At 35.2% G+C, this 27,237-nt stretch overlaps 1 protein-coding gene across 9 annotated transcripts in view; it reads left to right on the forward strand.

Annotated features, from left to right (window-relative positions):
• Positions 1-27,237, forward strand: part of camk2d1 (calcium/calmodulin-dependent protein kinase (CaM kinase) II delta 1) — a 104,147-nt gene that overhangs the window by 71,835 nt on the left and 5,075 nt on the right. For 2 of the 9 annotated variants that reach the window (XM_052560208.1, XM_052560207.1), the window contains exons 8-19: positions 311-394; positions 3,375-3,469; positions 4,213-4,335; positions 4,934-5,017; positions 5,446-5,488; positions 6,220-6,254; positions 15,072-15,131; positions 17,043-17,087; positions 18,323-18,371; positions 19,725-20,030; positions 26,539-26,614; positions 26,731-26,825. In XM_052560208.1, the coding sequence (XP_052416168.1) occupies positions 311-394; positions 3,375-3,469; positions 4,213-4,335; positions 4,934-5,017; positions 5,446-5,488; positions 6,220-6,254; positions 15,072-15,131; positions 17,043-17,087; positions 18,323-18,371; positions 19,725-20,030; positions 26,539-26,614; positions 26,731-26,825 (1,095 nt within the window). The remainder of the gene's footprint in view (positions 1-310; positions 395-3,374; positions 3,470-4,212; positions 4,336-4,933; positions 5,018-5,445; positions 5,489-6,219; positions 6,255-15,071; positions 15,132-17,042; positions 17,088-18,322; positions 18,372-19,724; positions 20,031-26,538; positions 26,615-26,730; positions 26,826-27,237) is intronic. The other 7 variants (XM_052560209.1, XM_052560210.1, XM_052560212.1 and 4 more) reach the window with 7 other exon arrangements.

Below are 27,237 nucleotides of genomic sequence, written 5' to 3' on the forward strand. Positions count from 1 at the left end.
TGTGGGGGAACAGGGGGGTGTGATTAGTCTTACTTTTGGACGAACCCTGATGGTGTTAGCATTTAATTACAATGATCTCAAGGGCTTTACACTCAGCTCCAGTTTTCCTCTTTGGCTGCTCTCTCATTATGGGCTTTTTGCCTCTGAGGGCTTGATGGGACGTCAGGGACTGAAGTTATTTTAGAATTAGGCTGCAATCCAAAGACAAAAATGCCTTAAGTAAATTCTTAAGAGAGAATTTAGGGGGGAGCTCATTTTGTAGACTGTTAAAAAAAAATGGTTTAATTGAGGTCTGTGCTATATTTTGTAGGGTTTGCTGGAACTCCAGGTTATCTGTCTCCTGAGGTGCTGAGGAAGGAGCCTTATGGCAAACCAGTGGACATGTGGGCTTGTGGTAGGTTGCTAATTACAAGCATTATGTGGATATTTTCTGCTGCCAATTAGATTGTATTTCTGTACATAATGTTCATAACATAACAGATCCTTTTGCTTAATAGTCAGAGTTGTACTTTTGTTTTGTTGTTTTCACTAAATAATGATATGTGAATTGGCAAAAGAAAATCAATGAATATACATTTATGTACATTAAGTACATTAGAGTACAGCATACTTGAATTTATAATTATAACTGAAGAGTTACAGTTTTTTTTTATTTTTATTTTTTATTCAGTTTAATTTTGTTGGCATTATGGTGATCATAATGGGCCAGCTGTCTAAATAAAATACTTTTTTCATCTGATTTGCAGATTTAAAGCTTGCCATAAGCCTCTTGCAGTGAATATTTGATAAAGTGTGAAATTAAATCTAGAATAATATGAGAGTGCATGAAATCATGAGTAACCAGATAGCAAATTATGTTTTCTATACTTGCTGTAATGGCAAACTAATTCTGTAATTTAATGAGCAAACAATTGCATTAAAAGGAGCCCGGTTTCAACCTGTGTCTGCACTTAAATTTGTTTAGATATTGAAAAAAACAGCTTTTTTTGAATTTCCCAGTAGAATCATGCTTGAAAAAATACTTTCATTAAATTTAACGTACAGAGTATTTTTGATCATGATTATTTATATGGTTAGTATATGGTTAAATCATGAATGAACTGTGATTAACCACATTATTTTAGAAAGCTGAATTAATTTTCACTAGCCACACTCAGGTCTGATTACTGCCAGACCTGTTGAATCAAAATATCACTTAAATACAAAGTGAAGCATGCTTAAAGAGTAACATATCATGCCGTGATCTAAAGAAATTCAAGAACAGATTAGAAACCAAATATTTGACAAATATCAGTCTGGAAAGGATTATAAAACCATTTTTAAGGTTGTGGGACTCCAGTGAACCACGGTCAGAGCCATTTTCCACAAATGGAGAAAACTTGGAACAGTGATGAACCTTCACAGGAGTAGCCGGCCTACCAAATTTACTCCCAAGAGCGCAACAATGACTCATCCAGGGGGTCATAAAAGAACCCAGAACAACATCTAAAGAACTGCAGGCCTAACTAGCCTCAATTAAGATCTGTGTTCATGATTTAACAATAAGAAAGAGACTGGGCAAAAACAGCATCCAGGTGAGATTTCAAAGGGCAAAAGCCACTGCTGACCAAAAAGAACACAAAGGCTTGTCTCACATTTACAGCCTGGAATTGAACTACCGGTTTCGTCTGGTCAGAGGAGGACTGGCCCCACAACTGAGCCTGGTTTCTCCCAAGGTTTTTTCTCCATTCTGTCACTGATGGAGTTTCTGTTCCTTGCCGCTGTCGCCTCTGGCTTGCTTAGTTGGGCTACAGCGATATCGTTGACTTGATTGCAAATAAATGCACAGACACTATTTAACTGAACAGAGATGACATCACTGAATTCAATGATGAACTGCCTTTAACTGTCATTTTGCATTATTGACACACTGTTTTCCTAATAAATGTTGTTCAGTTGCTTTGACACAATGTATTTTTTTAAGCGCTATATAAATAAAGGTGACTTGACTTGACTTGACATTTTTTAAAGAAATATCTTAATTATCCCCAAGACACTTTGAGCAAGTATTCTGTGGACTGATGTGACAAAAGTTTAACTTTTTGGTAGGTATGTGTCCCATTACATCTGGTGTAAAACCAACACAGCATTTAAAAAAAAGAACATCATACCAACAGTCAAACGTGGTGGTAGTGTGATGTTCTGGGGCTGATTTGCAGCTTGAGGACCAGGATGACTTCCTAAAGGAAAATGTCTGGCCATCAGTTTGTGATCAGGTTTTTTGTGACCTCAAGCGCACTTGGGTTATGCTGCAGGACAGTGATCCCAAACACACCAGCAAGTCCACCTCTGAATGGTTCAACAAAAACAAAATTAAGGTTCTGGAGTAGCCAAGTCAAAGTCTGGATTAAGGGTGCTTTCGCACTAGCACTTTTGGTGCGCACCTGATTGATGCCAGATTTTGGTCCATTTGGATGATGTGAATGCTGTCTTCCGAACTCAGGTGCGCATCCGTGAATCCTACCCGAGTCCACTTAAAAACGGTGGTCTGGGGTAGGGTTTATGGGAACACTGGTACGGTTCGATGATGATGTGAACCCAATCATACCAAATCGCGGAAGTGAACTGCTATTAATGACGTATTATTTGATGAAAATATGTGCTTGTGTGTGTGTTTCAATCACTTTCCTGACAAGCGTAATTGACACGCAGCAAGCAGAGAGCTGTATATCTCAATTCTGTTCACCTTCAGCGTTCTCTAGAGCATTTGCAGTACATTCGTAAGACAGTCGCAAGTGCCGTTATGTACCGAAGCTTTGTAAACAAAACAAACAGTTCAAAAATTTAAATACATAAAAGTGCAGAGAGTAATGCTATGCATTTGCCGCCTTCTCCTGCACCATCGTTACTAAGCAACGGGGTAAACAGCTGCAGATTTGATGATGCAAGCGAACTGCGGTTCGGATCCATATTAAATAATATAAACACAGTCCAAAGGACCAGTCAAGCGAACCAAGTGTGAAAGCACCCTTAAATCGGATTGAGATGCAGTGGAATGAGATTAAACATTCCATTCAAGAAAACCCTCCAAAAAATGAAAACAATTCTGCAAATAAGAGTGGGCCAAAATTTCTCCACAGTGAAAGAGTCGTTGCCAGTTATCGCAAATGCTTGATTGCAGTTGTTGCTGGAAAGGGTGGCACAACCGGTTATTAGATTTAGGGGACAATTACTTTTTCACGTAGTGCCAGGACGGTTTGGGCAGCTTTTTTTCCCTTAATAAATTAAATCATGAATCTTTTTAAGTGTGACAAATATGCAAAAAATATAAAACAGGAAGGGGGCAAAAACATTTCCACACCACTGTACATATTTTTTTTTTCTTTCTTGAATAGGTGTTATTCTGTACATCCTTCTTGTGGGTTACCCTCCTTTCTGGGATGAAGACCAACATCGACTTTACCAGCAGATCAAAGCTGGTGCATATGATGTAAGATTTCATACACAGATTTACTGTATAAGTTACTTAACAATACCATACTTGATTCTTAAAAAAATGCTGAATTTGCTTCATTTATTTTTCTTACAATACTATATTGTCCTGACATATTTACAATTACAATTTTCCTCATTTAACTATTTATTTGATACCCTCTGACAGCTAATAAAGAGAAAGAAACACAGATGTAGTAACTCAACGCATATCAAAATTTTGTGTAATATATTTGGTGTTAGGCAAATCATACTTTTCCATCAGAGAGTGAAGGAGAAAGTAACAGCAAGTGAGCAATCCATTGGCTTCTGTCCGTTTTGGCTTAGATGCTCAGCTATTGACCACGAGTCTAAACACCTTCCATGCATTGCCTCATTTGGCTTCTTTGGACCTGATCTTCTGAAAGGCTCTGTTAGTGTTAGTTAGATCTGTTAATGATAGGACAGTCAGAATTTTTATTCATACAGAACAGTATAATATAATGCAGCAGCATCACTTTAGACAAATCTTTGGTTTTCAGTAATGTTTTTGCATTGGACATTTTTGTCTCTCTTATCTCACACACTCAGTTCAGTCCATGGCGCTCTGTCATAGCTGATGATCCGAATCACTTGTGAAACATACTGTGGCTCCCCAGATCCAGGAATGAAAACCACTGTCCAGTGTGCTATTATAGCACAGCCCAAGGGTCTGTTGAATCTGTGAGCGTTTGTGTGCATGTGTGTGTGTTCCTTCCCTAGTTTCCCTCTCCTGAGTGGGACACAGTGACACCAGAAGCCAAAGATCTGATCAACAAGATGCTGACTATAAACCCTGCCAAACGCATCACAGCAGCTGAGGCCCTCAAACACCCCTGGATCTGTGTATGTGTACTCACTTTCTCATACACACACACATTTGCAGTCTATCTAAAAGTGGATGTGGACTGCATGGATTTCTAACGTGTTTTTTTTTTTTTTTTCACATCTTGACCCTTAAAATATGGTTAGGGAGTTACAGACATTCATTAACACACACACACACACACATTTCTATCTACACTGTATTTACATACTGTCACCAGTGTTGGGGAACATCACTTAAAAAAAATAATGCATTATATTATATTTGATTACTCCTAATAAAAGTTGTTTATTCCATTTTAATTGTTTAAGCCAGTTATCTTTATTATTATTTAAATTAATTAATAATGAAGTAATAATTCAAATTATTTTAGCACTCTCTATGCACAGTTACTTTAGTTCTGTGTTTAGATTCTGCTAAGATAAATTAAAAGTGGTACAACTGTTAAATGAATGTGCACCAAATTTTTGTTCCCGAAGGTTCCCGATTTTTGTCCTTTTCTTTAATTGATTCTAAATATTGTGCAGGGTTTGTATGCTTTTTCCCTCCTGCAAAGATAGATTTCAAGAATAGATCTGAAACCGTTTTTGATTTATTGTTTACCTGTCTGTATCACAGCAACGTTCCACAGTGGCATCCATGATGCACAGACAGGAGACAGTGGAATGCCTGAAGAAATTCAATGCCAGGAGGAAGCTTAAAGTAAGGAACAGAAACACAGAGTCATGTAAATGCACAAACACGCAGCATTCTAAGTGAAAACATATTTAATGCAGACTCATAACCACAAGCAGCACTTTTTAGCACTTCATGGGGCTGTTACCTATTATAAATTGATTTGAATCAAAAGAGTTGGATGGAGGCTAAAGGTTGAATTTCTATTAAAGGATATAAAGATAATTGTTATATTTAGAATTGTGTGCATTAAATGCAAAAAGGGCAGGGACATTGAATAAAAAAGTAATGTAAATTTTGTTTCATATTGACTTTAGTCTATGTAGATTTTTAACCTGAATTACGTAATTTAAAAGGCTTACCTAGATTAATCGTTATCCACTAGCACTGACTAATATTTTACACAGCCACCAAGACTCATGATTAAGTTGATCTTTCTTTCTGGACTGTTTTAGGGTGCTATCCTTACTACAATGCTTGCTACACGGAACTTCTCAAGTAAGAAACTCTTTTTACTTTGCATTTGCTTTTTAATAGTTGTTCTTTGAATCATATCAAAAGGTTGAAGTTATGCTCTTTTTATATTTGAGACGATGTTAAGCATCTTAGATAATGTCGAAGATTTTAACATTTTCATTGCAGAAGGACTGTAAAATCAGTGGGTTTAAGGTCAGAATGGCCTTGTCAAATTATTAAACTGTAAAAAGTTAAGATTAAATTTAATAAAATGTTAGTGTGCAAATAAAATTTTAATAGCCCATAGTAAATGGGCTATTTCAGTGTCATGTTTGTATTTTCGTGCTATTCGTGTGGTGTCCAAAGCACCTGCAAAATTCCACAATTATCTCATGGTTAACATGGTTAAAATAGAGATCACAATGCATATCAAAATAATCCAAATTTATCTTATTTGTATTATTAAATTGTACAGCCCTTTAACAAAGTGTTTCAAAAGTAGCATTTCACTGTATAGTAAATATTTTTTGTCTTATTACAAACTCAGGGTCTTATTGACACAAAATATTTAAATACCTTCTTAATCACATTTCATTACATTATGCAGATATTTGATTATGATTCATTCACGGGGTTTGATTTTGAGGCCGATGGGTCATGATTGCGTGAAACACAGTGATTGAAACTATCATATTACATACTATTTTAGACATTAAAACCCTAATCCTGTCCCACTTTATGTTCAAAATTATTCTTTTCATTTCACTCAACAGGCAAGAATCCATACAAGAAACCTGATGGTGTTAAGGTAGGTAACTGTATGTAAGCTAAGTATTAAACTTTGAAACATCTATATGAGCCATGGACATGAACTGTTATTTTTGTCTAGCAAATGACAAAAAAAGGTGACAAAAAATATCAAGAATATTGATTAGGTGACATGCCTTTTACCCAGTTGTATTTAGTAACTGATTTGTGGCAGGTAAATGGACTTGAACCATAGATGGACATTCCCACTACGTGTATGAATTGATGCTGTACCCTTGGACCTACACTAAATATATAACACAGAGCTGTTTTGTTTGATTCCTGGTCAGAAACTGCACATGCATGTTTGTTTAGCGTGTTTAATGAGTGAGCATGTGCATACATAAGTACTCTTTTGGGTCATGGCTTTAGAAAGCATTACTTGAGGATGGCTCAGCTCCAGTGGGGACATAGAGACATATTTTTTTTTAGCTTGAGTATGTACTGTAGGACTATGTATATAATGTAAATCTGTCCTATAATCCTGTAGCACCTTTTTTTATAAACAATGCTCATTGCCTTTTTATAAACCATTCTCATTGTCTACATACTTGTTTGCTTTCAGTATTCACATTATTTAAATAATAATAATAATAATAATAATAATAATTTTAAAAAAGATTATGTGAAAGCAGCAACTGTGCTGAATGAGTTTTGGAATGGTGTTTTAAGTTATAGGCTGTATCCAAACTTTATTCAAGATTACTATATAGTGTCTGAAAGTATCAAAGCAGGCCAGTGTTGGAAGAACTTGTGTCAAATGATTTTTAGGGGATTATCGAAAATTGCCAGCTAAAGTTGGGAATGTTTATAATAGTTGCAAGTTACAGTTATAAGTTCATTATGCAGTAATGTGAAAATCTGTATGTTATGGGAGATATGAAATCTTTTTTTTTTTGTTAAATGGTATGACATGTTTTGTTACATTTATAAAAGTTTTGATTACATCAGTAAGCAGTACTTTCACACTGGCAGCATTTGTCACGCACAGCTGAACCGGGGCTTGTGTGTATTCGGCTTTTCAGGTGTTCTCTGTCGTGTGCTTTGATATGGACAGCATGTTGTGATGCGGCCGTGTTCCACTCTGTCAAACACATATCATGCACAACATGCTGTACATATAGTTTAGATGATAAAAACTAATCTTAAAGTTAATAAATGCCTCTAGTTTTAATTATTTAAAAAGTCATTTGAAGTTTGGGTAAACTCCTGATTTTAATAGTTTCAGGTGAAATTGTATAGAACACTCTGAACTATGCTTAAAGTTGTCATATGATGCGATGTAAATTTTTATTTTCTCTTTGGAGTGTTACAAGCTCTTGCTGCATACAGAAGGTCTGTAAAGTTGCAAAGAATGAAGCCTCAAATCCAAAAAAATATTCTTTATAAAAGTTAAGTCAACCACACCCTCCTAAAATGGCTCGTTCTAACGTGCTCTTACATGTCTACATCACAATGTGGGAAGATTTGCATAATGCTACCCAAATGTTCATGCAAAGAAGGAAGTCGTAATTGTATTCTCGCTGTTGCCAATGCTGCCATGTTGTGGAGGCGCTGTGTGTTTCGTAGTAAAAGCAAAACTTTTTTGTTTGGCCTTCTAAAAGAGGACACAACTAGAAATCAGTGATTAAGTTGTATTTGCAACACTGTTCCGGAACAGTTCAACCCAAATATTTAGATGTGTGCAGCGCATTTTATGGAGGATGAGGATTCCTGAGAGAGTAGCCTACAATGCCGGTGTCTGTTTCTATAAAGCAGGGCAATTCCTACTTTGAAAGGACAGTCTGGTGCTTCTAACTCACAGTTTATAAGTGCACTTTCATATTTAAAGAATTTGCCACTGACTTTTCAAAAGCGAGTTTTGAGCAGAGTAGAGTAGCGCTTGCTGTTTGTCGTTTTGTCTGTATAAGTCGTTTCTCTGTATAAGTAATTATAATTGGTAATTATGTGCCAACTGAATGCAACAAATGGCTTGTTTATAATAAGTATTATTTGTTTGGTCTCATCGCACCAGTACATGGCATCAGAGTATGGTAAGGGGCGTAACATTTCCATCACACACTTGAGGAATTCAGCCAATCACAATGCACTGGATAGCTTTTCAGAAAGATGAGATTTGTTAAAATCAACGCGTTTCAGAAAGGACGGGCATAGAGGAGCAACAATAATGTACATTACATGGAAAATGTGTTTTTTGAACGTTAAATCGCATAAACACATAACATTACACCAAATACACAAAATAATGTTATTTTTAGCAGCGTCATATGATCCCTTTTAGTGTTGTCATGGTTTCAAAATTTCAGTATTCAGTACCGATACCAGTGAAAATCCATGGTTCTCAGTACCAATTTCGGTACCTATCAAATTCTACTAAATATTCTAGTAATATTTCTAGCACAATGCCTTTATGAAAAATTAACTTTTATTTTGACAGGTTACTTGCTTGTGAAGTGACTCAGAACAGTTCTGGTGATGCTGTTTATGTATTTATTTCCTCATTGAGACAGCAGATGCTGAAATTACTGCAAGCGTTACACGTTTCAGTCTATGTAGTAAACAAACCCGCATGTCTCTGCGATTCATTCATTCACACAGAGACGTGCAGAACATGCAGGATTCATATTTCAAATAAATTTTGTGGCTTAACATTTACAGATACTGGTCCAAATGGAGATTTGATTTGATTAATTTATGCTTACTTTGACAAATTCCGTGACTCTCCATATTAGTCAAAGTCAAAGTCACCTTTATTTATATAGCGCTTTAAACAAAATACATTGCGTCAAAGCAACTGAACAACATTCATTAGGAAAACTCAATAATGCAAAATGATAGTTAAAGGCAGTTTTTCATTGAATTCAGTAATGTCATCTCTGTTCAGTTAAATAGTGTCTGTGCATTTATTTGCAATCAAGTCAACGATATCGCTGTAGATGAAGTGACCCCAACTAAGCAAGCTAGAGGCGACAGCGGCAAGGAACCAAAACTCCATCGGTGACAGAATGGAAAAAAAACCTTGGGAGAAACCAGGCTCAGTTGGGGGGCCAGTTCTCCTCTGACCAGACGAAACCAGTAGTTCAATTCCAGGCTGCAGCAAAGTCAGAATTGTGCAGAAGAATCATCTGTTTCCTGTAGTCTTGTCCCGGTGGTCCTCTGAGACAAGGTCTTTACAGGGGATCTGTATCTGGGGCTTTAGTTGTCCTGGTCTCCGCTGTCTTTCAAGGCTGTAGAGGTCCTTTCTGGGTGCTGATCCACCATCTGGTCCGGATCCGGGTGACTGCAGTGACCCTCTGATCTGGATACAGACTGGATCTGGTGGCTACGGTGACCTCGAAATAAGAGAGAAACAGACAAATATTAGCATAGATGCCATTCTTCTACTGATGTAGCAAGTACATAGGGTGTTATGGGAAGTGTTTCCGGTTCCGGTTTACCTAATTAATGCAGCCTAACAATCCTTTAATGGATTTGGATATTAAAAGCATATTAGTATGTTATGTGTAAGCCAGGTTAAAGAGATGGGTCTAGATTTAAACTGCAAGAGTGTATCTGCCTCCCAAACAATGTTAGGTAGGTTATTCCAGAGGCAATAGGCAATATTATCCAATTGCCTGAGTTTTGAGAACGTAGCGGACGTAGAGGATTATAATGTAAAAGGAGCTCATTCAAATACTGAGGTGCTTAACCATTTAGGGCTTTATAAGTAATAAGCAATATTTTAAAATCTATACGATGTTTAATAGGGAGCCAGTGCAGCGTTGACAGGACCGGGCTAATATGGTCATTCTTCCTGCTGCATTTTGGACTAGCTGTAGTTTGTTTACTAAGCGTGCAGAACAACCACCCAAATAAAGCATTACAATAATCTAACCTTGAGGTCATAAATGCGTGGATTAACATTTCTGCATTTGCCATTGAGAGCATAGGCCATAATTTAGATATATTTTTGAGATGGAAAAATGCAGTTTTACAAATAGAAACGTGGCTTTCTAAGGAAAGATTATGATCAAATGGCACACCTAGGTTCCTAACTGATGACGAAGAATTGACAGAGCAACCATCAAGTCTTAGACAGTGTTCTAGGTTATTACAAGCGGAGTTTTTAGGTCCTATAATTAACACCTCTGTTTTTTCAGAATTTAGCAGTAAGAAATTACTCGTCATCCAGTTTTTTATATCGACTATGCATTCCATTAGTTTTTCAAATTGGTGTGTTTCACCTGGCCGCGAATAAATATAGAGCTGAGTATCATCAGCATAACAGTGAAAGCTAACACCATGTTTCCTAATGATATCTCCCAAGGGTAACATATAAAGCATGAAGAGTAGCGGCCCTAGTACTGAGCCTTGAGGTACTCCATACTGCACTTGTGATCGATATGATACATCTTCATTCACTGCTACGAACTGATGGCGGTCATATAAGTACTATTAAAACCATGCTAATGCACTTCCACTGATGCCAATAAAGTGTTCAAGTCTATGCAAAAGAATGTTGTGGTCAATTGTGTCATACGCAGCACTAAGATCCAATAAAACTAATAGAGAGATACACCCACGAACAGATGATAAGAGTAGGTCATTTGTAACTCTAAGGAGAGCAGTCTCAGTACTATGATACGGTCTAAATCCTGACTGGAAATCCTCACATATACCAAATGTACATATTAAAGTGTACATTTCATTTTCATGACTGGATTTTGAGATTCCGTCTGCGTTTTCTGCTTTGTGGAAATCATACTGCTTCACGGAAATTAAGTACTCATTCATTACAGCTTCTATACTCATCCTTAATTGCTCCATATTTAACATACTGTACCAAAGTTTGGGGTAATGTATGCACCAGTTATACAGAAAGGCTGTTCTTACTTCAGAAGAAAGCAATAAGAATTGTGACTCACAAAGGTTTATGAGACCACACAAATAAACTGTTTTTTTTTTTTTTTTATTACCTTGAAATTTAAATATTTGGTCAAATTTAGAATATTACAAATTATGTGGAGAGTGAAAAATAATTTGGTGCCAATACATATTCTAAACAAATGTAAGTTAATCATAGACCGTAACAACAGAAGAAAAGGAAATTTTTGTGTACCATATTCAAGCACCTCACAAAAAAAGAGGGTTTCTTGTAATTGGGATCAGTTTATGGAATTCTGTGAACATTGTTCAAAAATCATGTAACACGATTGTTCAATTAAAAAAAAAAAAAATTATAAAAAAATTTGAAATTGTTCGTTTTTTAGATGTGAAGTAATATTGACATAAAAAAAAAAATCTGTTCAAAAATCAGAGCCATCTGTTCAGTGCCAGATCAGATTATTGAAAACAAGGGGCATGAAATTATAAGACTATGTCTTCTTCAGCATTAAATGTTATTTTGTTGTGGATGTTATTTTTTGTAGTGTCTGTAATAACTTGACTTGAACTTTAATCAATAGAAAGAAAAGTAGAAAAGTAATGGATCTAATACTGAGCCCTGTTTCACTCCATATTTTACTTGTGTTCTATCAGATACTGTGTCATCAATGCAAATAGCAATTGAATAGGGAGGACATGAACAATGCTAATCTCTGCCCACAAAAGAAATGGTCAGTTTATATACAAAATAATGTCATAGTTTACAGCAGTGGTTCCCAACCATGTTTCCATGTTTCTAGAGCTCATCTAACACTGTACATGCTTAATAAATTGACACTGCAGTTGACACCCTTCGGGTGGGACTGTTGTCTGAAGCCTAGTTCATTTGCTAATGATGCACACACTGCCCTCTGACGCACTTTGTCACTAGAAGACCCACAAAAGGTTGCATTAACACCATCACTCCTCAAGTTTCTAATTTTCTGGAAGACATTTTTTTCAAGCCATGGTTTTTGACAAGCTTTTGGATGGTTATTTAGATTATTTAGATTTCATGTTTTATCAACCCACATCAAGTTTATCTTTTTTTCACTGAGGAACTTGATAGCTTTCCGTAAGTGTGTGCTACTGTATGCTCCTATGAGTGAAAACACACATGTATTAAGTGCGTTGAGTGATTTGACTTTAAACATGTTAAAGCAGTGCTTAACAACTGTTCAAACTGCAAACACTATGATAATATCAAGATTAAAGTGCTTCACTCAAGGCTGGCCTTCTTATGGAGAAAAGGAGAACAATCAGTCATCCCCCATCAGCACATGCTGAATATCTGCTTTGTCGGACAAACCCATTTCACGTGTAGGCGTTTTTAATGATGAGCTGATGATCTGAATTAGATGTGCTTGATTAGGGAGGTATGCAAAATGTGCAGCGTTGGGGGTCCAGTTGTTCTGCAGTTGCTGGGGCACTGCAAAAGCTACGTAGAATTGTAGGGATCTAATGTTGTGTTTGAGGCTATGGAGGAAGACAGACAGATTTTTCCCTTTTTTTGTCATTCTCACCAGAATGCAGCATATTTATCCAGTGGAATTTGCATGTGCCCAAGCCTGAATGATTGTGATGCAATCTCCTTCAGGCTTGATTTTCTCTCTACTGCTGCTTCAGACTCTTCACTGCCAGGCAGGTGTTCTTCCTCCAAGTAGTCAGAAAATGCACAAGCCCGCCCACCCAGAGGAGCAGTCTAAATTAGACAAACTCTCCTTGGCTGGCAAAAAGGTCACTGGCATTTTTTTTTTATGATCTCCTGGAGGTCTTTAAAGTCTACACATTACTGATCATGCTTCAGACTTTACAATTTTCAGTTTGTTGGAGCAAGGGTATACTGAAATCCCCACAGTTGAAGAGATGTTCAAAGAGAGACAGCCCCCTCAGAAAGACTGGGGTTTGCGGACTCACGCAGTGGCACATTTGTACCCACTCAGGCGTATAGACCTGAGGTCAAAAGCTACAGCTCCTCAACCATAGGTCCCAGAGGGCTGATCTTGGTCAGATGGCTCAAAAACAGACTGAGGATTATGTCAAACAGCAGAAGAGTATTTGCCTTTCCCCTCACTGTCCTCTGGATTCTGTTTTGTCAGTGCTGTCATGTTTCACATTTCAGGAAACAGTTTATTGACCGTGCATCTTAAAAAATGGTCTTAACACTTGTACTCCACACAATAAATGAAGTTATTTATTTGAAAAAGTAACATGATATTTTATTGTAGTTTCAAAATAATTGTTTTACTTAATCTGATTATGTAACACACATTATTTGTAATGTGTATAAACTGTAATACTTAGGCCTGGGCTTTGAACAGACTAGTCAAGTACTTTCCCAATAGTCTTTATATATATATATATATATATATATATATGTATGTATGTATGTATGTATATATGTATATATATATATATATATATGTATGTATGTATGTATGTATGTATGTATGTATATATATATATATATATATATATATATATATATATTATTTTTTATTATTATTATTATTTTTTTTACAAAGCTAGCTGCATTCACATGGGTATTTCCAATTTATATTTCCAATTTTATGAAATAGCCAAAACTTTTAATTATAAGAGAAGGTCCACATATATAGCGCAAAAATATACTGTATAAAATGGGATACAGTCTCTTCCCAATGAAACATGGCAAAGCTGAAACAAAAATAGACAAAGTTTAAATGTTTTTTTCTGTTTTATACAGTATGCTTTGATAAAAGCCTTTCCTTTTCATGAGAGGATAAGATTAATGTTGTCACAGATTTTTTTCTCCAGAATTAGTACAATGAGAAATGCATCATCTGGTAGCATGGTGATAATAAGGATTTATTTTTATGATTTACTACATCTAACTGCAGAAAAGGAAGCCTAACTCTACAGAAGTTGCAATGGTGAGACATTCTAGTTATAATAATCTCATTATATGTATATTTCTCTTTTTGCCATTACTATAGTTATCTTCTTTATAGCTATTCTAGATGTAGACTAAAAACCTTTTCAGTTGTATACTGTTCTGGATTATTATTATTATTATTATTATTATTATTATTATTATTATTATTATTATTATTATTTATTTTTTGAACATCCAAGATTTTAATATCATAAGGACCCAAAGGCATGATTCCTGTAAAAATTTATTACATGTCTGTTTCATGTGCTTTATGGTTTTCTTCACTGATCCCAAAAGTAAAATAGGGGTAGGTTTTATTGGCTTAAGAAGAATGAAAGTCATATTGACATGATTGTTACTGGAACATTATATTCAGGGTTACTTTAAATTCAGTTATAGATTATAGTCTCTGTAGTCTGTAGGGAACGCTGTATGTATTTGATAAGAATGTGTTTTTCTTTTTCTTTGTCTTCTTACATGACACATGTATAGTCCATCAAAAAATTAATGACTGCCTCAAAAGAAGAGGATTTTGAGAGGTTTGGTAGGATAATTTGATGCCAATGAAAAGTCTTTTCCGCTTCATACTGTTTAATGATCTAGCTGTTTCCCTGGGAATCTGTGAATTACATTAACTCCTCTACAAGATTATTCTGTTGCAAACTTGAGAAGTCTTAAAACTTTTATGCCTGTTAGACTTTAATGGCTTTTATATAACTTGTCATTTCCACAGCATAATTCAGACAGAATTGTAAATTCCATTTTGTATAAATTACCGTTTCCAATGAAAAATCTAATTATTTGAAGGCCCAATTTTTCTTAAGTTGAGGAATAGTTAATAGTGATTATTATCAAATATGCAAATTAATTATTCCTTAAATATCCATGGAACGCAAACTGTGTAATATCGGTTTGATTTCTAGATTTTAGATTAACAAAATTTGACGTTTCCCTTGCTGTTCTAAAGCTTTGCTTGTCTGCCTTGTCCCCTCCCACCTATAGATCAACAACAAAACCAACGTAATCACCAGCCCTAAAGATCCTGCTCCCTCTCCAGCTCTGGTATTTTGTTTGTATGACTGTTTGTCAGTTGCTCTTTCTTACCACTGGCTTCACATTTCTCTCTTTTTCTTTCATCGTTGGCATGCCCTTTCTTTTTAAAATCAATTCAGCACCTTCTTCTATGTGAAATCCTAATAATTAGCAATATTCTGAAATTGTGGGTATGTATTCTGCATTGATATATCAATGCAGAGAGAGACTAATTCCAAAGTAAGTATTTAAAATAATGGTAACATTTACTGTGACAAAAATGTGTAGTGTGGACTAGAGTGCTAAATGAATTATTGTTTTATTTTGTTTGTATTACAACATTCAAGTTAATGTATATAAATAATCAGATATATTTATATTTTATTACATATAGAACAGTTATATTTAATAATTCTATGTTTTTATGAAGGCTATACTTTAATGGATGATTTTTATTTTATTTATTTTTTATCCTAAAATGCTTAATCAAATATATCCATTGTTTTAATTAGTCTATACATATGCGAGTTCTGTGTATTCATTAGTCAGTAATCAGTAAATATTAACACTGTGTGTTCAAAGAACACCTGAGTGGGGTACTAAATAAATAGACTGCTCCATTGTAAAGCTGTTGTGTACAGGGTATAATATATTTACAGACAAGATTTTTTCCTGTTTGCAAATTTCTCATGCTGATAGTTTTGTTTATAGCTTAGTAAGGGTTATGTGCTGGTTACTGATTACCCCACTATAAGAAAAGTTTTCATGTTCTTAAAATTGACCCCATAGAGTGTATTTTTGGGAAGTTCACTTCATGCTGTGCTCAAGGCCTCTCCATGTAACCTTTGGCCGGTGCTTGTGTGTTTGCTAACTGACTATTCTTTCCTTGAGCATACATGAGCTAACCATGTTTTTAAAGGGTGCATCATTGTGTGTTAAAGAGTTAGTTCACCCAAAAATGAAAATTACACCATGTTTTACTCACCCTCAAGGCATCCTAGGTGTATATGACTTTCTTCTTTCAGACGAATCCAATCGGAGTTATATTACATCTTGTCCTGGCTCTTCCAAGCATTAGAATGGGCGTAGGCGGGTGTTTTTGTTCAACAGTCCAAAAGTAGTTAAATAAAGTGTGTGCATCCATCATAAAAGATCCATCACATGGCTCTGGGGTAAATAAAGGCCTCCTGTAGCGAATTGATGCCTTAAAAAAAAAAAATTCATATGTAAAATGATATAATGCGTGTAATGCATGTTTTAATATGAATGGATTCAACATATGTTTTACATTGATCCCACGTATGAAAAATATGCAATAACAAAAAATTAGCAACACTTGAAACAAACCCCAGAGACTGAATGAAGGTTTTGAAAGATTGGCTTGTGTTCTTCCTGATACGTTCTTGTGTTACTGCATGCTTTGGCTGGGTATGCTGTACTTTTGCTCTAGTGAAAATGTACTGTAGTAATTATTACCCATATTTCCATCTCATAATTACATGACCAATTGTCTAAACCAGTATGCTCATCTTCTTTTCTAAAGTTCACCAAGCTTTGTTAGAAAAAGTTACTTTAAGATATTTGAATCCTGACTTAATTTCAACATCGTCATTCATTTCTGTCAGCTGAACTTGTGATTTATGTAATTTTTGCTAATTAAAATCCAAATATTTTTCAGTAAATACTTTCCATGAATATGGTTAAACATTAGATGCATTATCTTGCACATAATTTACATGGGAATTTTTTAAGATAAACTGCTATCTACCATTATAAATTTACCTGAGCACATTCAGGACAGTAACATCTAGGTTATCACGACTCAGCGTGTAATGCTTGGTGTCCTTTAACTCTTTAACTCACTATTACTTATTCTGACACCCTTTATCTCTTGTTATTTTGTTTTATCTTCCTTTCTCTCCTTGCACACCTCTATGTCAGGAGCCTCAAACTACTGTTATCCACAATCCCACTGATGGAAATAAGGTATTAAGTGTTCAATGAGGATCAAGTGTTTTTTTTTATTTTTATTTTAAGATACAAGGGATATCATGAGTTATTTTGAACTTAATGTCTGTAGTGCATCTGATGCATGCTGTCTGTTATCTCGGAGGTAATAATTCAGTTTGTAAAGATACAGCCTAGCAAGCAAGATGGATGGAAGGTTTAAAGTCTGAAATGTTAAGCTTGTTTACCCTCATTTCATTCTTTTGCAGAATACAAAAGATGATATTCAGAAAAATATTTAAACAATTTTTCCATATAATGAAAGTAAGTGAGGTCCAAATATTGCTAGAAGAATTGAAAAGGAATACATTAAAAAAGGATAATATTACTTAATTTAACAGTGTCAGACAAGCACACTCTGTCTACAGTAACACAAACAATTGTACTTTTTAGATTATTATTTAATTCATTGATTGATATTCAGTGCATTTTTAAGAACAACTCTTGTGTTATTAGTTATCAGAGAGTGACTCTCTATAATTGTGACTTTGTGCCTAGTTGCAAGCACGTTTTTGGTTTAAAAAATGTAAAGGGTACACTTTTTTCAGTGTATGAACAACATTTATAGCATGCTGTTGATAACCAGAGTATAAAACTAGAAACTTTCAGAGTTCACAAACTTATTTTTGGCACTGTATGTTTGCTAGGGCAGCATACTGTATACAGTACAGTACTTGTCAGTGACAAATTGTTATCATTATATTGTGTTTATCCCTGCATGTTTCAGCAGATGTTTTCTTCAGATGTTTCTCTAGTTTCTCAATAGTTTAGTTCACTTTGCACGGTGGAAATAAGTGCTGTTCTTGTTTGGTTAGGAAATAGAACACATGATGTTGAAATTGTATACTCAAACTTCTTGGTCAATCATCACATCAAAATTGCACAGTTTCTGTTTTATCAAGAACAAGTTTAATTAAATGCATCAAGTAAGTTATTCTGCAATGAGAAATAAGTTTTGAAGCTTCTGGAAAAGGCGGTTTGCTGGCCAAACCAGTGTTTATCTAACTAACCCAAAGCACCTCTATCAATACAGCGAGGTCAATTAACCACTTCACACCACAGACTGGTTTCAGCTTCTTTTTACAACAATTTCTGACTGCTTTAATAATCATTCAACTTGAGCCTATTTAAAATTCTAATTATTAGTAAATTACTTTTTAAATTATTCAATTATATGCTTGTTTGTTTATGTGTGTATTTTTGTTGCCTTCCAGGAATCATCAGAGAGTGCCAACACCACTATGGAAGATGAAGACATTAAAGGTAGAGTTGAACCTTCATTTGTACAATAAGCTCTACATATTAATTTATATTTATATTCATACTCACCAGTTTAGTAAAAAAAAACAAAAAAACAACAACAACAACGAGTAGTTCTCAGACAGGAAACGTTTTGTGCTTCAGATTTACAGGATTCTTAAGAAATCTTTTATTTGAAAACACTACTGTTGAACTGTTCTGCTTCAGGCCTAAAGTACCACCATAGGGGGATGCCCACTCCACCCCCATAGACCCCACCAGTTTTTAGATTAGTGGTCTATAATTGTGGGTTTTCAGTAGAGAATTCTTTAACTACTACTCTCATGTACCGTGTCATGCTATTAAAGTGGAAACATGCAGAATGAACATCGCTGACCACCTGTTTCCTGCATGTGTACTTTATTATTAGTTTTGCCCGCTGTACCCAACTCGGTGGTCATGGTTGGTGAATATCTATTGAGATGAAGCTTCTTATTTTAAGCTTTCTTTTCACATGCCTGCTAACTTTCTGTTCCTCTTTTTTTTGCTGTTATGAGCTTTGAAGGTAGAACAATGATTATGTCTCTTTATTGCAGGTGTGTGATCTTGTGTAATCATGTGTAGATTAGGTTGTGTGATGTAAATGCGGGTGGTGCAGTGACAGTTTGTGTGTGTTTTTGTGCCATGATTTTTAATAGCATTTAATGGTATTTTAATTTGTTATATATTTTCAAGTTGTGTGAGGTTGAGTCTCATTACACCTGTATATAACTACATTTTTTAATGTATTTTAATACCCAATATTTTTCTTTGCTTAAAGAAACCTAGTTTCAGTAGGATCTTTAAGATTTGTACATACACATCCCCCTTACTGCTTATATGAACTACAAAAATGATTAAATTGGTTCTTGTGTATTTTGCAAACTGAACAACATTATGTCAATAACTGTGAAGAATGGTGTTTTTTTGATAGTTTTTTTTTTGTTTAAAACATTTAAAAAAATCACAAACATAGAACTCACATAAGTCCGCAAAGAGTGAAAGATGAATACGTTTAAAATGGAGATATTCCTGTACCATCTGTCTTTCCTTTGCTGTTTCATTAATGTCTTTGTTTTCAGGGGATGCCCTGCAAACAATATGTCAATCTGTTATTCACCTTATGTCATTTCTACTCATTTTATCCTTTTTCTCCTCTTTTTACAACCTTACCCTTGCTTTTTTACCCTAACACTATCAATCCGTGTCTTAATTTATTTGCTTTCCTGTCCACCAATCTGTCCACAAAATCATTCATCTGTCTTTCTATCCATCCTCCCATCCTGTCCTTGATGTTCTTCCCATATTAATATACCCTCCAAATGGCACATTTACTAGGACCAGTATACCACCTGCCTACCGCTTCTCCTAGAATATACAAGCGCGAACAGTTTAATTCCCAGCAGTCTTGTTCTTCCACTTCCTCCTCTGTCTCATCCTGCTGGTACCTTCCAAACATGTGGCCTGAAGAAGTCTGCTGTGACCGCATTCTCAAAGCCCTCCTGGCACTCTACCTGCTTGTTTTTCTATTTGCCTTTTTGGCCTTCGTCTACGTCAACTCAACATCCGATTGTGGCCAGTGCATTAATCCCAAGGCTGCTCCCAAACGGTCTCCGCTAATCCAGAGCCACATCACCATTCAGTGTAAGTGACAGGGGAGGGAGACAGGAAGTCAATACACAGTTTTAAAATGGTGTACACTGATAGCCGAACCTTTAGACATGATTGCAAATGAGTAAAAATGACTTCATGTGTTTTTTTTGTTTGTTTGTTAGTTTTTTTTTCTGGAATTTGCACACACAAGACCTCAGCTGTTGTTAGTGAAGCCAAGCAATAGCTTATTTTTAGATGCTGGGTCTGGCTTTCTATTGAACTCTGTAACAGTATTTAATGTTGTGTGATTCAGTCTGTAATTTATTTACATTTTGTCAGGTCATATATATCCGGAAGAATATGTTCTGTAAAAGTAATTTCGAGATCAAGGAGTAGCTAAACATGCAGCTCCAAAAATAGTGCAATATTCATTTTGTCTTTAGAGATATTTTGTCTTCATAAAACATTTTTTTCTTGACTTCCAAAAACAAGTCTGTTGAAAACATTGATCATGGCACTCTACGTTTATGAAATTAAATTTATTTGTGAGTGAGCCTGCCCTGTGCTTAATTTGAACGAGATCCTGTCAGATTTTGGATTTTTGTGTTCGTATTTGTTTTTAAAGAGCCGGCATTAACAAGGGCATTCGATTGTGACATAAGAGACAGAGCAAGTATGTAGATGTATTAGGAGGTTGTGTCCTCAACATATTTTTGACCAATCAGATTTCATAAGTTCAAAATCGCTCTCAGTGATTGGTGCTTACTGCTTATTTTGTGAGCAACGGAACATTTAGAGAGAGGGTATGCATGTACAAGATAATATACTTAACAGCACAGTGGACCGGTGCTCATGCTGAATGGCACAGATTATATATGGACTATTTAAATTGACCAGTGTATCTTTTTATTTGATTGGTTGACTGTATTTTATTTTGATAATGAACAGACCGCGATGTCAAATTTCAATTGCTGAAAATATGTGCAATCCATTTTTGACCCAGGGTTTGAAAACCTGATCCCTAGGCTAGTTAGGTCTATGCAGAAACTTGTGAACAATACTCTTATGGCTGTGGCAATACAATTTTAGTGACATCATTGAATGTTTTGGGAAAACCGAAGTTTAATTTAAAATAAAATTAAATGTATGCATTTTGCAGACGCTTTTATCCAAAGCGACTTACAGTGCATTCAGGCTATCAATTTTTACCTATCATGTGTTCCCGGGGAATCGAAACCCCAACCTTGCGCTTGTTCGCTTGCTAACGCAATGCTCTACCAGTTGAGCTACAGGAACACTGTAGCTGTGTTGTGATATCAGTCACAGCGCCTTTTCATTGCTGTTTTTGATCCGGCAATTATCCATTTACAAATTAAGCACTGAGTCTGTCCAACATTATACAACAGAACCAAGCAAACAATGAAATGACTCAAAAATTGTGGTGGTTGCTGGTTAAGACAAAATCTTAAAGGGGTAATCAACTCAAAAATGAAAATTGTATCATTTACTCAACCTAAGGTTGTTCTAAAAGTGTATGAATGTTCTTTATTCTTTGTTAAAACTGGTTTGTTAACCAACATTCTTCAACATATGTTTTATTAACATTCCACATCCACATAATAAAGAAATGCATATGTTTAGAATAACAAGTGGTTGAGTAAATTATGACAGTATTTAAAAATTTGAATAGACTATCACTTTAACATTAAAGATCCCAGATTAAAAACTGCCATTGACGGTGAGCTACAAAGCTTACAAAGATGCTGTATTGTTGATCAGTAATAAGCATTCTGCTCTTTTGGTTTGTTTCTTTATTTTTGGGCTGCAGAAACCATGACTATTAAACCACTGACCACAAAGGCATTTACCACTAAACAAGAGAGCATTTAATTCTTACTATGTATCAGGTTTGTAAAAAAAAATTAAAAAAATACTTAATGTATCATTTTGTGACTAAACAAAAATAAATTAGTCACATGAATCTTATTTATCTTGCTTACAATCAATTACATTATGTTTCTGTGCTGTCATTGGTTGTCTTAGCATTGTGTTGCTCTTTCTTCTCATTTGCATTAGTCAAATCAACACCTCTCATTGAAATCAACTGATTTTCAGTGGCTCTTGAAACCACTGGGCAAACCTTACCATGAGAAAGATATAAATTTGTATGATTTGTTAACCTGGTTGGACACAGTGAGTATACTTACTCTCTATAACATTTCATTTTCTTTCTTGTCATATTTAGAGTTTGAAAAGATTCAGTGAGTGTGAATTTGGTGCTGTTATTTTGTCACTGTCACTGAAGCAGTGAAGCATCACTGCAAACATCTGGGGTTGTTCTTCATTTTGATTGTAAAGTGTCCCTTGAGGTGCTGGTTTAATAAGACGTTCAAGGCTATTGTGATGCATTAGTGCCCTCTAGTGCCAATTAAAATAAATGCACAGTCAAAAAAGAAAAAAGGTTCATGTCAGAAAGCACAATCCCGCTGTCTGACTGGAATTTTACAGGTTTTTTTTTTTTCTGTTCAGCTTAGAAGATCTAAAATAACTGGATAACCTATTCTTGAGCATTTCCATTCAATGGCAGTTGTTAGGCTGGCACAAGACTTCATAGGAAACTGCCATCTTTTCTCATGCGTGCTTTTTTGTGCTGCCAGGTTTTTTAAGCCAATCATTCTGACTAATCACTCTAGAGCTGCATGAAAATGACGTCAATGCTGATGACTCCACAAGAACACATAATCCCGAACCATTTACTAGCGCCTGTCTTGAGCTAAGGACTAAAACAGATAGGGCAACATAGCTATTCTTTGTGCTTTTAAGAGCCCTACAAAAATACTATAATATAATGAAATTGTGATTATTTTGAATTGTGATTGTTTTCTGACTGTCAGTGGAGAAAGAATGTTTTTCAGCCCAAAAATGCAGCACTATTCACCCCCTAACTATTCCAGTCTATGATATAATAACATCGGTTCAAAATCACACTCTGCGTGGCAGTAACAAACACTACATATGTTCTGCTATGGCTGTGATTTTGTCACTTCACTCAACATTTTGTCTTTTTGTGAGGAAGGAGCCATGTCACAGAAAACACAGTGTCTGATTGGGACATCCTTGAGATGTGGGGGTGTATGTGAATGAGTTTGCTTTTGTGTGGGTTCATTCATGCATGTGCTGATGTTCACATATATAGCATATTGTTCATGCATTGTGACAAGTACTTTACTAAAAACAAAATGGCAAGTAATTCAATAGTTTACATATGCTGATAAAAATATGGTTTGAGGACAGTCTTGTTTGTGAATTTTTAAATGTGCACTTTGTTGTTGCATGCAGCTTGATATCTATTCATTTCATATTATACAAACTATATTTAGACAGAAAAAAAAGATGATTTTGTTGACAGTTTTCCTGGTTTTGGAGAAAGATTCTGTTTGTGCTCCTAGACAGCATGGCCTAACTGGATTTATTTATTTTTTTCTGATAATTGTTATATCTTTTTTGATTTGGTCCTGAAATGTTGCATCTGTGTTACCTTGCACTTCTGAAGTTTGTATTAATTTGTCTTGTTTTCTAAAAATAGTAGTTAAGCATGTTGAGTTGCAATCCTTTATGTACACACTAAGCCCCTGGTTTGGTTTAAGAAGGCTTATTTTAACCTTAGATGCAAAGAGTTGGACAACAACAAACTGCCCAAAGACTGTTTGGAGTCTGCTAGGAAAAAAACCCCCTTTGTGTTATAATGGCTGTATTCCATATCTGAGCGTTATAGTGACATTAGGCTGAGCAGTTGCAGCAGCAGTGGCACCAGTTGTAGGTACTTGGACTTGGGATGGTACTTCTGCAAATGAAGAGCAATACTTGAACATGCACTATGAGATGTCAATTATGTATATGTACTGTGTGCCTTTGAGAGGTTATCACTTAGACGTTGGGTTGAGGAGTGGTGCCCTGTGGAACCAGCTGTCTGCATCCTTTACAGTCTAACTTAGTTGTAAAGGCAGGAGTCTGTGGTCATTACAGTCATAATATTATTAGCTTTTCTGTCTCTTCCTGACCAGTATTGCCTTGATGTTGAGGCATACAAAAAGTCAGCCTGCCTTGAGCTCATCTCAGCCCGTGTGCCTAGACAGGAGGAGTTAGGCAGGGGATGGCAGGTCATTCCATGAAAGATTATGCAGATGAAGTAAAGCAGCTTTTATGTCACTTCATTCCCTACAGTACTTCTCCAGCAGATGTTTAGCAGATTGTCCTGCACACTCTGCAAGGCCATTAGAGAGTAGTAGTGAGGGCTACTCCAAATGTGCTCGAAATCCTGTGTATGTACAAAATTAAAAGAAAAGAAAAAATTATTGCAACATTCTGAACTTGCATTTATTGAAGCTCATAGTTGAGAAAAGATTCTCACTCAGATATGTGCATTTTGGTCACACAGGTCACTGAATTCCTGTACCCCAGTTTACTTTTTCATCATAGAATGAGGTTTACTTGTTGATCAGATACAGTAATGTTGCATTTAGCTCCTGTGTCAACTTTCTTTTTAGTTGCCAGATCCATGTTTTAGTTGCAGTGCTGTTAATATTTCACTTTTCTGAGTGACATCATCCACGGTTTCACAATAGTAGGTTTCATCAGGTGCTTCAAGAGATGTGTCCAGTTCATTCACCCAGTTGAATCTGGTATCTATTAATTTCATATTATACAAACTATATTTAGACAGAAAATAACATTTATAATTTAAGGTTAATGCATTATGATTTCTGTGATGCGGAGTGATTCCCAGAATCCAGTCATGACAGTGAATTTACAGTAGCTAGCTATTCTGCAGATGTCACATAAAATGTGTGATTTTATGGGTTGATGAATAAATAAAAAACAAAGCTGTAAAATAATGACAAACGCACTGCTATATAAATATGTAGGCTAATCTGTTTGTTTTGCATGTCTCTCTGTGAAAGAGCGGCGTTGTCATGTATTACATACTCAAGTATATGCCTGCGTGGTTTAAAGTGGCAGGTTTAACAGTGCCTGCTGTCTAACTATCTGAGGACATGAACACAAACAATGAGAGAACAATTAATAATCATTTCATTATTTTATTAGTGAAAACCACTGTCAAAAACAAATTAATTGACACTCAAAGCTGTCCAAATAAAAGTCTGCTTTTTAACTCAAAGAAATTGACAGAAATTACGATTGTACTATGATGTAGCCTACTTCTAAAATAATAATAATAATAATTTACATAAACATTAGGGAATATAATTTTTTCACTCATTTTAATTTAGTAAATCTCTTTTGTGTAGCCCTTTGTGAAAACAAAATTTTAAAACATCAATTAAATTGTTAAATTTGTATGCATTTTCATTCCCACCATTTTTGATAGTATATTTGTATTAAATCATATACTGTACAGAGTCCAGCAAAATTAAGTCAAACCAGAATTTATGAATTTGTATCAATTAATGATAAATATAAGTTATTAAACTAATAAATAATCAATGGTAAAATTTTCTTGTTTTTGATTAATGAAATTCGAATAAACACATGCTTTCAAATATTTATTCTACCGCCCCCCCCCCCCCAAAAAAAAAAACTTGTTTTGATTGTTTAATACCGTATACCGTGAAACCATATAACCGTGGTATTTAAGTAAATACTCCACTTTATCCATGTGCCGTTTATATTCTCTCCCTTATAATATATGGTGGTATTATTTTACCGGAAATTATTTATTACTGAGTAAAGTGATTCAGACCAATTTGGATATTTTTGCTAACTGTATGATGCATTTATTGAGAAGAACTGTCTCAAAACAATGAAGAAATTGCTAATAACTTCAGGCATTGCTAGTTTATATTATATGTTAGGCTGTAGTTGCAGTTTAGAATAAAACTGCTGGTTTTGTCTGTCCACAGGAGAAAGGCACACTATTTTGACACACTATTTCCTGGTTTATTACTATAAAGCTGTTTTGGCATGATCTGCATTGTAAAAAGCACTTTTTTTGTAAATTGTAATTATTTATGATTATTTTATTGGATTTACAATACAAGTATCAATAAAAAGTTAATTAATTAACATGGTACTATACACATTCTTACTGGCAACCTAAAAATGCAACACCCTGTTTTATACAATACGAGGTACCTGGGGTCCATTTTTCTGTTCATCAAGATATCCTTGGCTTGGAAAAGGTTGAATCAATAAACTGCTTTCTAAAGGTATACATAAGACAGTACAGTTCTCCACATAATTAAACTCACGTGTTTAAGTGATTCACTTTTCTTTTACATTGATATGGTTGAACATACAATAAATATTTGATTTGCATTGATGGCTGGCCAGTACCTTTCAGACATATTTGTGAATCTTTTTGATTAATTTTAAAGTACAGACTCATAAGTCTCACTGGATAATCTAACATCACAATCTTTTATGGTTTAAAATTAATGTATTTCACAGTCTGTTTGTTCACCAGCTAAAGGATAATGTTTACAGTCTTCTGCGCAGTTCTTCACTGTTTTTTTTTTTTTTTAATTTTATATTTGGCCAGCACGGAAACAGGAGATAATTAAAGTCACAGAGCTGCTGATCGAAGCCATAAATAATGGAGATTTTGAAGCATACACGTGAGTGTTTTTTATTATTATTATTATTTATTTCATGCAGGTATTAAAAAAAATATACTCTGATAAACAATGCCTCTTTTTGTCTTTAATGTTTCATATTATGTTGTATTTTACAGGAAAATTTGTGACCCTGGATTGACATCTTTTGAACCTGAAGCTTTGGGAAACCTAGTCGAGGGGACAGAGTTCCACAGGTTCTACTTTGAAAACTGTAAGACATGACACAATGTTACAGTACGTTCTGATGCCATGCTATAGCTTAATGTAGTGGTTTTCAACCTGTGGGCCGTGACCCCCTAGTGGGTCGCTGTGATATTGCAGGTGGGAAGGCAATTACTTTTAAATTAAATAATAATATTCTTAATATATGTAAAAATGTCTAAGTCATAACATAACATCATTTCTTATATGTATAATTACCGTATTTTCCGGACTATAAGTCGCACCTTTTTTCATAGTTTGGCTGGTCCTGCGACTTATAGTCAGGTGCAACTTATTTATCAAAATTAATTTGACATGAACCAAGAGAAATGAACTAACAGAAAAAATTACCATCTACAGCCACGAGAGGGCGCTCTATGCTGCCAGAGACGCTGCTCAGTGCTCCTGTAGTCGACACTAAG

The sequence above is a fragment of the Carassius gibelio genome, chromosome B7 (assembly GCF_023724105.1).
Source record: "Carassius gibelio isolate Cgi1373 ecotype wild population from Czech Republic chromosome B7, carGib1.2-hapl.c, whole genome shotgun sequence".
In the NCBI taxonomy this organism is placed as follows: domain Eukaryota; kingdom Metazoa; phylum Chordata; class Actinopteri; order Cypriniformes; family Cyprinidae; genus Carassius; species Carassius gibelio.